At 36.6% G+C, this 12,947-nt stretch overlaps 1 protein-coding gene across 3 annotated transcripts in view; it reads left to right on the top strand.

Moving 5' to 3' along the window:
* The first annotated feature begins 2,164 nt into the window (after nucleotides 1-2,164).
* The window catches only part of ddx6 (DEAD (Asp-Glu-Ala-Asp) box helicase 6), a 23,365-nt gene continuing 12,582 nt past the window's right edge, over nucleotides 2,165-12,947 (top strand). Inside the window, exons 1-6 of one of the 3 annotated variants that reach the window (XM_014015871.1) lie at nucleotides 2,165-2,268; nucleotides 2,931-3,030; nucleotides 3,178-3,448; nucleotides 3,527-3,590; nucleotides 3,696-3,800; nucleotides 10,511-10,640. In XM_014015871.1, the coding sequence (XP_013871325.1) occupies nucleotides 3,261-3,448; nucleotides 3,527-3,590; nucleotides 3,696-3,800; nucleotides 10,511-10,640 (487 nt within the window). In that variant the 5' untranslated portion in view covers nucleotides 2,165-2,268; nucleotides 2,931-3,030; nucleotides 3,178-3,260. The remainder of the gene's footprint in view (nucleotides 2,269-2,930; nucleotides 3,031-3,177; nucleotides 3,449-3,526; nucleotides 3,591-3,695; nucleotides 3,801-10,510; nucleotides 10,641-12,947) is intronic. The other 2 variants (XM_014015874.1, XM_014015873.1) reach the window with 2 other exon arrangements.

Raw genomic sequence — 12,947 nt, 5'->3', positions numbered from 1 at the left:
CAAATAACTTCATTTCTGGACATTTTTTGTATATATGGATCACTTTGGTTGTTACCGACATCTGGTGAAAATTTCATGTCATTAGCACCTCTAGTAATATATTTACTGAGAAAAATGGTGACGTGTTCAATACTTATTTTACCCGCTGTAAATAATATCATTGATCTGCTGAATGAACTGAACGTTTTGATGTAAGAATGGCTAAAAAAAGCACAAAATACGCAGAAGTAGTTAAACTGCAAATAGCTCTCTGAATAATAAAAAATATATAATAATAATAATAATAATAATAATACAGGGAAACAATAGTGTGAGTGCTGAATTGTCTCTCACTGTTATATTTAGGACAAAAACACAGCCATGAACTTGTTCTTGTAGTTTCAAATGATGCAGAAACTGTTTCTGCAGTAAAACTATAAGCAGAAAGGATGGTACACATACTGTATCTGTGGTCACGAGGTGGAAGTAGGCTTCGCTGCTTTGGTACAAAACAGATGGCAGGAAGGTTCTCCACACAAGTGATCAAAGTTAGAAAGTTTTTAAAAACACCAGGTCATCAAGGGCCTTTCATGGTGTTATCTCTGTTCTTACACACAGATGGTACACTGTAAGTACAGAAATAACACCTTTTAATTCCTCTTTAATGGGATAAAAGTTGTTGATAAGGCAGCCCTGCAGTAGCTGCCAATTAACCCATCGGTTTTCTTTACGTTTTTGCTCAAAATACCATGCTGAAATGTAACTGATTGTATGTCAGCATTTACAAACTCTATTTAAATAATATTGGTATCAAAATGAGACGACAGCGCCTGCTGCGAAGCAGGAGGAAAGGAGAGCGGAAAAAGTTCACTTATTTCTAGCGGCAGAAAATAGATGGCTATTTGATTTTATTTATTGTTTTTTAAATCATCCTACAGGCTCTGACATGTTCGATAAATTTGAAAATGAGGTTTTGAAAAAATCTGGAAGACTTGAAAAAATCCGTAAGGTTCCTCTATACATCCGTATACCTGCAAAATGACGTAAAATCCTTATAATTTACGGACAATCTGTACAAGTTGACATGTATGAGACATAAATTAATAAAAGTTTACTAAATTTTTAAATTAAAAAAATATTTAGGTCTTCTGGACGGGTTCTTCTTTAATGAAACGTTTCGTCTCTTCTCCAAGAGACTTCTTCAGTCTGAGAGTTTCAGGCAAAATTCAGGCTTTTAAGCACTGCCTCCATGTGACTGATACTATTGTTAACAGGGGGTGGAGTGATACTGGCAATAGCCGCACTGTAGGAGGGGGACAACTGAAAACGGAGGTCTCCACCTCTGTTTAATGACCTGTTTGGTCATTAAACAGACGGTCTCTGTTTAAAGACCGTCCATCATTAAACAGAGGTGGAGGCCTCCGTTTTCAGTTGTCCCCCTCTTACAATGCTGCTATCGCCAGTATCACTCCACCCCCTGTTAACAATAGGTGTTAATTAGGTGTCAACGATAGTCATGTGATGTGAGTATCAGTCACATGGAGGCAGTGCTTAAAAGCCTGAATTTTGCCTGAAACTCTCAGACTGAAGAAGTCTCTTGGAGGAGAGACGAAACGTTTCATTAGAGAAGAACCCGTCCAGAAGACCTACACAATTTTTATTTTATTTTTTACCTGGATTACTGAGATGCATCAGGACATAAACTTTTAAGTATTTTTACCTTAATACTACCTAAATGATTTCAGCTGAAAACACCTGAAAGGTATATGGGGCAGTTGATATATGTGAATTTTCCTGTCATTGAAATAAAACACAACAGCATGGATTATATGATACACCGACCTGCCATACAAAATCTCATAACCTTTTACACAAATGTCGGTCTTCGATACATGTTATCTTTCCCAAACTAATTGATAAAAAAAAAAAAACAGTTTAAAGCTAAATTCCCTCATCAGATCAGCAGAGTTAATGTTTTTCTTTTATGTTTGAACAGGTCAAATGTTGATGTCGTTTCCACTTCAAACACTGTTTACAAAACATTAAGTGTACGGACCAGAACTAATAATATTTAATAATCCGAGATGTTTAAATGTGTGTTATTGTTCGGGCATTATTGGAGCTGAAATGGTTGATTTGAACTGGAATCAGGTGATTTTTACTGGCTGGGGGCGGGTTAAATACGGCTGGGAGACATCTTGACTCCTTGTTTGATACGACTCTCCTGCAGTCAGTTAGACCGTCAGTAGAAACACCGCAAAAGGAACCAATTTATTTCTGTAATTCAAGGTAAACTCGCCTTCAGCCGAGCCGTGACGAGTCGTGGATACGTTATGTTTCTGTATCTGACGGGTTTTGTTTGTTTTATGATCGAAGCTGCTTTTGTTTTTCGCTCAAACGTAGTTTCGGCTCCGTTAGCCGGTTCGAGCTAGCTCCGACGCTGTCGCTAATCGGCCGGGCTTATCCTAACAAACGGCGGGCTGTCCTCGTCGTTAGCTGGGGGGTGTATGGAAAACGTGGTGAATTTGAATCTTTGAAACAACCTGACATATCTGAGAACCTGTTTTAACAATGACGTTGAGCAACGAGAACACGATAACAGCGCCGTCAGCTCCATCATGCGCTAGCATAAAAGCTACTAGCACGGTTATCCCCGTCGGGGTTAGCAAATTGGATTAAACGGACAATAACACATGTTTGACGGTGAAACATCTCAACAAAACGTAATCGTAGCTTTAGTCGAAGTTGATTTGTTCTGATTGAGTTTGTCTAAGATGCTAATGTGGTTAGCTGATAGCTAGTGGTAGTTAGCATTTTGCTAGCTAACCGCAGCGTCGGCTAACTTTTGACTTTAGGCCTTCTGTAGCTGCTACTGATAAGGAAAACGTTATTAGTTGACTTTTTACAGTGTGGTTGTTTAATCTCAAACTCTTATTTTCTGTTTTTTTCAGGTTTGGACAGACTTGGAGGGACACGGAGGCTTTAGGACTCACAGGATGGCCAGCTAGCTGAACATTTGGCCAACATTGAACAGCTCTCTAAGCCTTCCTGGTGTGCTAAATTCCTGAATAAACTGCGAAAACCTAGCTTAATTTCCATGCTCACAAGTCTTAGAAAAACTGAAAAAGACGATTTGTTTCTTGTCACTTGACATCCCCATTAAATCTGGTTTAGAATTTAATTTTTTGACTATTTGAGGAAATCTCCAGCTGAGAGAGAGGGGTTCACTGTTTGGAGACTTAAGGCTTCGTTGTGTTCGGAGCTGACACAGATAAGCAGACATGAGCACCACCAGGACGGAGAACCCAGTGATTTTGGGCTTGTCCAACCAGAACGGACAGCTGAGGGGTTCTGTTAAACCTGCTGGAGCCCCAGGTGGAGGTGGAGGAGGCCCCCCGCAGCTCAACCAGATGAAAGGCAAAGTCAACGGGAGTTCCCAGCCAGCACCTCCAACAAACGCAGTCATCAAGTGTGTTTTTTTTAAAATAAATATTCAACATTTTATGTCTTTGCTTCCCTCGTTTGATTAATCGTTTGTGCTTCGCAGACCTGGAGATGACTGGAAGAAAAATTTAAAATTGCCCCCAAAAGACATGAGGATTAAAACTTCGGTTTGTACCAAATGTTTGCCTTTTTGTAACGAATGAATTAACTGAACAATTCTTGTTTTTACAGTTTCTGTTTCTTCAAGTTTAAAATGTTTTCTGTGATTGCAGGATGTGACTGCAACTAAAGGCAACGAATTTGAAGATTATTGCTTGAAGAGGGAGCTACTCATGGGAATCTTTGAGATGGGCTGGGAAAAACCATCTCCAATTCAGGTACTTACACACACACCTTTTTAAATAAGTAATTAAATATAAAAATAAAAGGTGGTTGGTGCTCCAGTTCCTTCCCCTTAATCAAAACATGCTGCTTTAAATATCTAATCCAAACCTTTAAAATAAGTGTCCTGAAATGTGACCCATCACATCAAAATGAGGATTAAGTCAAATTTGGTCAAAATTATCTGACATTTTCAGATTCCTGCTTTAAAAGCTATGTTTTGAAACCTGGATCATCCTGATATCAAACAGAACCAGAGATGTGCCTTAATTTGTCTTGTTGGTTACAGTGATACATTATTTAGGGATGTGGATAAATTTTTAATCCTACACTAATATTAAATCTGATTCCAAAATAACATTACAAACCATACAAAATAACACCACAATCATGTGATTATCTCAAGTCTGAGGGAAGTTATTGATGTTTGTTTAGGTGAAATCAGCTCATGTTTTCTTGCTGCAGTTCACAGCAGAACCAATGTGTGACCATTTCACCTGCTGTTTCCTATTTTTTCTTATAACTTACTGTTCAAGATATCGCCATGAAATTTTAGGAAAAGATTCACATTCTGCTTTTGTAGGAAGCATCTTGTATCCTAAAAACTAATAAAACTTAATAATAGCCAATTCAAAAGTAGCAGAAAAGGTATAAAACAACATTACAAGGCAAACTGTAGCATCAAATCAACTTAATGTGTCTTAGAAAGTAAGGAAATTAAAACAATTTAAAAACCATGTGGACATCTGTTTTGTAAACAAAGCTCCTCAACCAATGACAGCGTGTTAAATGTGTCAGGTGACGAAGACAAGCGTCTAAACACTTTGCAACAAGCGCTGTTCTGGATAAAAAAACCATTGTTTCAAATCATTATCAAATTTAGAACAAGGGCAGATAAAATAATGTTCTTCGTGGCAGCTTATCTTTTTAAGGGGTCACTTGAAAAACTCGGGTGATTTACTTTGATCCTCTTTTCAAAAAATTGTCTCTTCAAAACTAGGGGTGTAAGAAAATATTGATACACTGAAATATCGCGATATTTCATTTCCTGATACTGTATCGATATTCTAAAGCCCTGTATCGATTTTTAATTAAGGTTTAAAATGTCAACTTTTCTGCCAACCGTTCATTTTTATGTTGTAGTTCAGCCTCTGAGCAAAAAATATGTTTTCAAACTATTTATTGGTAAATTTAGTCTAATAATTGAAAACATGGATGAAATATGAAACAAATAAAATAAAACACATACAAAGCAGAACACGGCTAAATGTATCAAAAGTATGTCTATGTAATATTAGAATTTTCTGAGACAATGAATTTTGATTTTTCATTTTTTCCCAGTAAGAGGTTTTTATTTAATAGAACTTTTGGACAAAAGAAATCGCAATATATCGCCTTGCTTATAGTATCGCAATATATCGGGATATATCGTATCATGACCCCTCTGTCATGATATGTATCGTATCGCCAAATACTTGCCAATACACAGCCCTCTTCAAAACGCATCAATAAAAAGTAAAAACTCAAAGACGAGGCTGTAGCTAACTACCTGACGGCAGCACAATTTGTTGAAATTCGTAGAAATAATGAAACAGGAGGAAATTACAAGCAAACGCACCGAGCAGCCTTGCAAAATCTGGTCACAGCAGTTTGGGAAGAAAATGGCAGCAGCTGCTGACGACATGTCAACATCCCTACTTTATTTGGTCTGAATCCTAATTTTATGTAATTTTATTGAGGAATTTTTAAGTTCATTATGAAGAGGAAATCTCATAGTATTTAAATGACATTTACCAGCTGGAAAGAAACAAACTTTGTGAAATTTAGATGGATTTTTTTCTTTTCTTTTTTCTTTTTTTTGTTGCTACTGCTCAAAAAAATGCTTCAAAAAATTTTATGATTATATTTCACACAGTTCATTCAAATGAAACACTGAGGCATTTTTGTTATATTATGAAGAAATTAATTTTTTGCTAGTGTTTTAATCAAAATAGGGCTGCCACAAACGTTTATTTAAATAATCGATTAATCACCGATTATTTAGTCAATTAGTCGACTAATCAGATCATACATTAATTGAATATAAAACATACAGCTTATCACGTCAGAATGCAGCTGTTATTATATAACCATGGTTAGATTTTAGCTATATGCTAACTAAAATAATTGCTGTGGAAGGTAAGTTCTGCTCTGCAGATATTACACAGGTTTCTCTTTCATTCTCTTAAAATGATCCCACACTTTGAGCTCTGTTGTCAGGTAGCCATGATACCAGAGCCTGTCTGTATAATGTCTTGTGACGTCCACGGCCTACCCCAGTTACCACTACTGTGCATGTGTGTCAAGGACAGAAAGGTAGATGTGGCAGTGGAAGGTGTCAAAGCAGTTTGGAGAGAAAAACAAAGTAAAGAACAACAAAAAAAGAAAACGATTAATCTATTAAATTAGTCGTCGATTAATCGTGGCAGCCCTAAATCAAAACTGTTTGCCTATTTCTCCATATACCACTTTTAGACTTAATCCTCGTTTCGATGCGATGGGTCACAGATGGTATAATCTGGGATCAACTGCCTAATTGAAGCATTAAATAAGTTTTGAAGAGTTTAGTTTAGCAGAACAAAAAGGGTTTGGTTCAGCTCAAGTGGTGCACAGGGTTCCTGTCACTCTTAAGGACATTTAGTTTTAGTATTTGTGACCCGTCACATCAAGTTTAAAAGTGGTATAAGGAGAAATAGGCAAATAGTGTTTTGATTAAAATGTTTGCACAAAGTGCATTTTATTCAAACATAATGAATAAATGCCTTATCAATGTTTAATTTGAATGAACTGTCTAAAATATAATCACAAAACAAATTTTTGAAGCACTTTTTTGAGCAGTAGCAACAAAAATTTAAATTTTGAGATTTTCCCTGTGAGCTAGAAATGTTTTTCTTTCCAGCTGGGAAATCTCAATATTCACCTACTATTTAAAGTTTACTCTTTTATGACATCAAGAATTCCTCATTAAAATGACATAAAATTAGAATTCAGACCAAATCTTATTGTATTATTGTAAACCAACAAGACAAATTAAGTCATATGTGAATCCACTTATATCAGATAGGGGTGTAAGAAAATATCGATACACTGAAATATCGCGATATTTCATTTCCCGATACTGTATCGATATTCTAAAGCCCTGTATCGATTTTTAATTAAGGTTTAAAATGTCAACCTTCTTGCCAACCGTTCATTTTAAGTTGTAGTTCAGTCTCTGACCACTAGTTGGCAGCAGTGAGCCAGCCATTTGGTTCCTCTACCTCTTGAGCGCCAGAGAGTAAGGGTAGCATTAGCATTGTAAGTAAACATTAGCTTTTCTTTTTTTTTTAAATTTCAGTTAGAGGTTTTTATTTAATATAATTTAGGGGTGTCCCAATACCAGTTTTTTCAAGACTGAGTACAAGTACGAGTACTTCAGTTTAGGTAGATACCGATACCAAGTAGGGGTTTGTGTGGATTATCTGTTCAACTTGTTGAATATTAAACAGAATGAAAATGAAATGCAATTATCATGCAAAAATTGATGGGTAAATATTATGTTTGACAATAAAAAGGTAGTGCAAACTCTGACAAGTAGATAAGTTGGTATATATATCACACCATAACTTTTGAAACCATTTATTTTATTTCAAACAGGCTCTTTTTATAAGGCCACACTCCCTCTGAATGTATTAACAAAACAAATACTGCAAAACAAATGCTGTTGCATACATTAAAAAACAAAATAAGTTATTTTTATACATTTTCCTCAACATGCAACTACCAAATTTAAATTAAAATGTAAACTATAACGTAAATTTTAGCAGCACATCTGTAGAAGTTTACTCTGCTTCAGTCTTAAACTAAAAAAAAAGACTAATAGTAATAAAGTGCAGTAAATTTCAGTTCAAACTTAAATGGAAAAACTAAAACAAAATCTCAGAAGAACCACAGGGAAAAATAAAAAGTTTTTACAACAAACTTCCTTCCATATTCTGCTTATGTCTTAGTTTGTTCTACAAGAAAGAAAAAATAGCATTGAAGTTACTGCAACAACTGCAGCATAGTGCTGTTTATGAAGGCTACTGCTAGCAGCAGAAACTCTTTGAATTCTTTGTCATGTCTTGTCCTCAAATGTTGAATCAAATTGCTGCTGTTAAAACATCCAACTTTCACTCCTCCTCTTGACAGTTAGCAGAGCACAGCAGACAGTCTGCTTGTTAGGTGTCCTCCGTGTCGATCTTAAAATATCTCCAAACTGCCGACGTTACTTCTTCTTCTACCGTCATCGTTCTTCTGTTATTCGGGGGTGCGGTCGGAAATAACTTGTCAGTGCATTGGCGCCCCCGCCTGGTATGGATTGTTGTTTACCCTTTGTGCAGCACAGCACAGGAGGGGACAAAAAGCGGTATCGGTTAAGAGTATCAGCCGGCTTTTACGAGTAAGAGTACTTGATGCTGGTATCGGACCCGATACTGGTATCGGCACACCCCTAATATAATTTTTGGACAAAAAAAATCGCAATATATCGCCTTGCTTACAGTATCTCAATATATCGGGATATATCGTATTGTGACCCCTCTGTTATGATTAGGCCTGTCACGATAACAAATTTTGCTGGGCGATTAATTGTCTCAAATTTATTGCGAAAAACGATAATATTGCCTGGTGACCGTTTTACAACTAATAATTATAAAAGCATAATATGTAAGTGTAATAAATCAATAAACTTTAATTTTTAAAAGAATGTTTAACAAAGTGGACTCTCAGTCTCTAACAAAAAATGCACTTGAATAAAAATAAAATAAAACAAAGAACAACAAAATGTAAATTAAACACCACACACAATTAAGACAGTAAATAAACAATATTAAAYAGCAGCATCTCTTTAGAGATGAAGCAAACTACACAGCCTGGTGAGGACCCACTGTTTCTTATGGGGACATAAGCCCAGTTCACATCCCATGTAAAGTGTAGGCTAGGTTTAGGGTCAAATGGTAATAGAAAATACTGGTAAATGAATGAAAGTCAATGCAAAGTCCCCATGAGGATAGAAGAACAAACGTGTGTGTGTGTGTGTGAGGAGGGGACAGTCAGAGCGCTGCGGGAGGAAATCAGACAGTTCAGAGTTTTCCTCATGAGTTTCTGGGACAGCTACAGGGTTTTTTTGGGTGTTTAGTTAAAACACAGATCTCGCGTTTAAGTTTCCTGGTATTTTTGGGAGCTACAGGTAAAGTCTTGACGAATTTGTCGCGGGTCTGGGCGAGTTTCAGCCCCCACCCCTTCTTCTCTCTCTCTCTCTCTCTCTCTCTCTCTCTCTCTCTCTCTCTCCCTCTCTCTCTCTCTCCCTCTCTCTCTCCCTCCGCAGCGAAATCCAGGCTTTAGTGCCCCGACACTTCAGCAGCCGCGTTCTGCTTTGAAACGTTTCGTTTAGCAACGAGCTCTCATGCTAAAGCGGGAGTTGACTCCTCCCACACTAAGAAAACAGGAGGGGAGGGGTCAGCTGCAGGAGCTCATCCTGTGCAGCGGAGCAGAGAGAGGGAGAGACACGAAGTAAACAAACAAGCAGGAAAATGAAACTTATCGGCCCCTTTTTTTTACCGACCTCAAAAAAAGTTATCGTGCGATTAATTGATTTATTGACTATCGCGACAGGCCTAGTTATGATATGTATCGTATCGCCAAATTCTTGCCAATACACAGCCCTAATATCAGAATGATCCAGGTATCGAAATGTAGCGTTTAAATCCAGGAATCTGAAATAATCCTCATTTCAATATGATGGGTCAAATTTATTCTCATATCTACGCTTTTATTACCGTATTTTTCAAATGTTTGTTTTGAAAATTTAAACAAGCAAAATAATTTGGAACATAAAAGATATAAAAGTTTTTTGTTCATCTACTGTATCAAGTCTAAACTTTAAGGGTTTAGGCTTCAATATCTTGGTTTTAAACTTAAAGATATTATGTTTCAGTTTGAAACCTTTTCATCATCCAGCCTTAAAGTATATTTTTCTATTTTAATTATAAATAGCAACATGGTTTAACGTCATTTTATTATGAAGACTTTAAATACTGTTAGTAAGTTTAGAATTTATCAAGAAAAAAAATTGTATTCGTGTTTTATTTGTTCTTTACAATCCAGTTTGCCTTTTTATAATCTTTAAAGCATCCCGATAAAAACTTTGCTGAAAGATTTACAGTAAATGTAGACATTTTGATGTAAAAACATGTCTTACGTTGACAAATATTAGAAAAGGTGTCTGAAAAAGATGAGTTTTAAAAATTGTGTATAAATCCTGGGTTCAAGGCTGAGCTGTGCTGCAGTGGTTCATCTGGAAGTTGAACTGGTACACATTTAAGTTCAGACATTTATAGACTTCAGGACACAAGTTTGACTGATTATCAAACTTGTCCTAAATCTCCTCATGACGTCTTGAATTTCATGCAGAATTGTCCAAACAAGTAAAGTTTTAACTTACTTTTGGGACAAACTATTTTTACAGTCCTTACTGATAAAACTTTATGAATTAACTAATAAATTTGAGTTTTGGCCTCTTTGCGTTTCTGCACCGAGGATTAAATGGGAACTCCCTGAACAGCCAGAGAACAGAAGAAACAAAACCTTGATGTTAAATATTAGAAACTGTTAGATGAGGTTGTGTATTTTTATTTTTTAATTGCAGGAGGAAAGCATTCCCATCGCCCTGTCTGGGAGAGATATTCTGGCCAGAGCAAAGAACGGCACTGGGAAGAGTGGAGCCTACCTCATTCCTTTACTGGAACGCATTGACCTGAAGAAGAGTTGTTTACAAGGTGAGCTCGTTCATCGCACCGTGAAGAGCGAACGTTTTCATTTATCTTTTTAAGAGGAACAAGATATTCTCTACGAAGGACAGAAGTGGGAACAAATCTGTAGCTGTCTGTGAATTTCAAATGGTTTTTGTGAAATATTGCCAAGGATTGTGGGGAAAAGAGAAAAAATTCAAACTGCATCCTAAAAAAAGCCCCCAGCTTGCAGGTGTGGTGATTAAAGTGTTGTAATAACAGAACATGTGCATTTTTAAACTCCGTTATTGCATTTTTTTTTTTCAAATCTTTTGCAACATTTGTAGTACTGTATTTTTTGGACTATAAGCCGCACCCGCCATTTTTAAAAAAAAACAACCCGCGAACATTAACATAAAAGCCGCACCCCCAACATAAAAAAAAACAGTACACCCAAAATTGTCATCAAAAAAAGTGAATTCAACATCAAAACATAAAAAGCAAACCTTTAGGAATTAAAAGTTCGGAGGAATACGGTTCATTTAACTGACTTTATTTTGGTAGTTTTAACAGTTTCTGATCCAACAAAAAGTCTCATTCATCGTCCTCCGGCGCACTGAAACCATCGAAGTCCTCTTCAGTGTCGGAGTTAAACAAGCTGAGAAAAGCTGCGTCACACAGCGGTATCTGTTGTCCTCCCGGGGTAATGCTGGCTCTGAAGCTGTGCTGGGAAAGCCCTCCCACTCCAGCATACGTCACTGCATGGAATTCCTTCCCCGGGGAGTGCAATGAGGAAAAGGTCCGCAGCTCTTCACTCGATGTTTATCCACAAACTGGTCCTGGATTAAGCTCCAAAGTTTTTATCAGTCAGATTCCACCGTGAAAAATGTCTGTTTTATCCCCTTTTATGAGTTTTTGGCCATTGACTATCTTTAAATCGCTGCTTCCTGGTCAACAGTCTGCTCTGGAAGCGATCGCTTTTTTTTTCCCTTTCTTATTTTGAAGCGAGTGGTTGAAGCAAATGGAGCATAAGAGCCCCCTGGTGGCTGAAGAAAAAAAAATTATGAATAAGCCGCACCGGACTATGAGCCGCATGGTTCAAAGTTCAGGAAAAAAGTTGCGGCATATAGTCCGAAAAATATGGTAATTCATCTTGATTTAAAATTCTATGAGGGCTGGGCACAAAAATTGATTTAATCGATCTTGGATCGATTTTATTTAAATTTGGGAAAATCGATTCACAGGACATGGGATTGATTTCTTCCCCGTGGCTTCTTGTGCGCACGTCTGAAATGTTTTTATATTTAATCACTCCTGGCTTGCCATATGTTTACATCCAGTTGACTTTCAGTGCTAACGTTAGCTTTCGATAACAAGGTGGAGCAAAAACAAAAGGAATCACTAACATCAGCTGATTCTCAGCAGAACTTACAGACATGGTGACTTTTGTTTGTAAAGATTTGCACTACTACGTTGTAGCAAAAGCGAAGCAAGCTTCTACGAGCGGCTTGTTGGACGCTCAAACCAAACAACTGTATGTAAACATCTGTAAACATCTGACTGAAACTGTTCTCCACAGCATGTTTAAATGTGTTAAAGACAACATTCTAACAAAACCGTTTAGTTTTGTTTCCAATATTACTATTTTTAAACTGAAACGTCTTGATGAACAGTGACATTATTTGTTTTAATAAGTTATATTGAACATAAACATTACAAATATACAGTTTTCATACGCTCTAAAGGAGTTGGTAGAAATATATTTATATTAGCCCAGCTCTTCTCCTGCAACCTTATTCCATCACTTCTTATTTATCAAAATAATTATTACTTAAATAAATTCCTCCAACAACTGTCACCTGCAATAACTTTTTCATTTAAATTTCAAGACTAAACTGTTTGATTTAATATTAATTTTTTAGTTTAATTTAAAGGTTTGTCCTTAAAACCTGTTTATTGTGAAGAGAAAAAATACTGATATTGTATTTTGCAACACAGTTGAACCATTTTCATAATTTAAAGGCACAGTGTGTAGGATTTTGTCAATTCTTTTAGCCGAAATTGAGATAATCACTAATGACAATAATAAAAAACATGTCTAATCATTGCAGACAAAGACCTTGTTTTATTATTTTTACCTTATAAAAAGCTGTTTATATCTCCATGGTCGCTTGTCGCCACGACAGGCAGCCGCCATCTTGTCTACGAAGGCTCACGAAGGACAAACTGCGGTGGCGGTGTCAAACGGTTTTAGTTGTAATACTATAAAATGTAATATTTGTTGTCTGTCATTGTAGCTGGGATAATTTTACTTATTAAAGCTCATAATCTTACCACTTGAAACATCACTAGCCC

This window comes from Austrofundulus limnaeus, unplaced genomic scaffold, assembly GCF_001266775.1.
Source record: "Austrofundulus limnaeus strain Quisiro unplaced genomic scaffold, Austrofundulus_limnaeus-1.0 Scaffold136, whole genome shotgun sequence".
Lineage (NCBI taxonomy): Eukaryota > Metazoa > Chordata > Actinopteri > Cyprinodontiformes > Rivulidae > Austrofundulus > Austrofundulus limnaeus.
The sequence above is the reverse complement of the archived record's forward strand: the minus strand, read 5'-3'. Positions and strand labels throughout refer to the sequence as shown.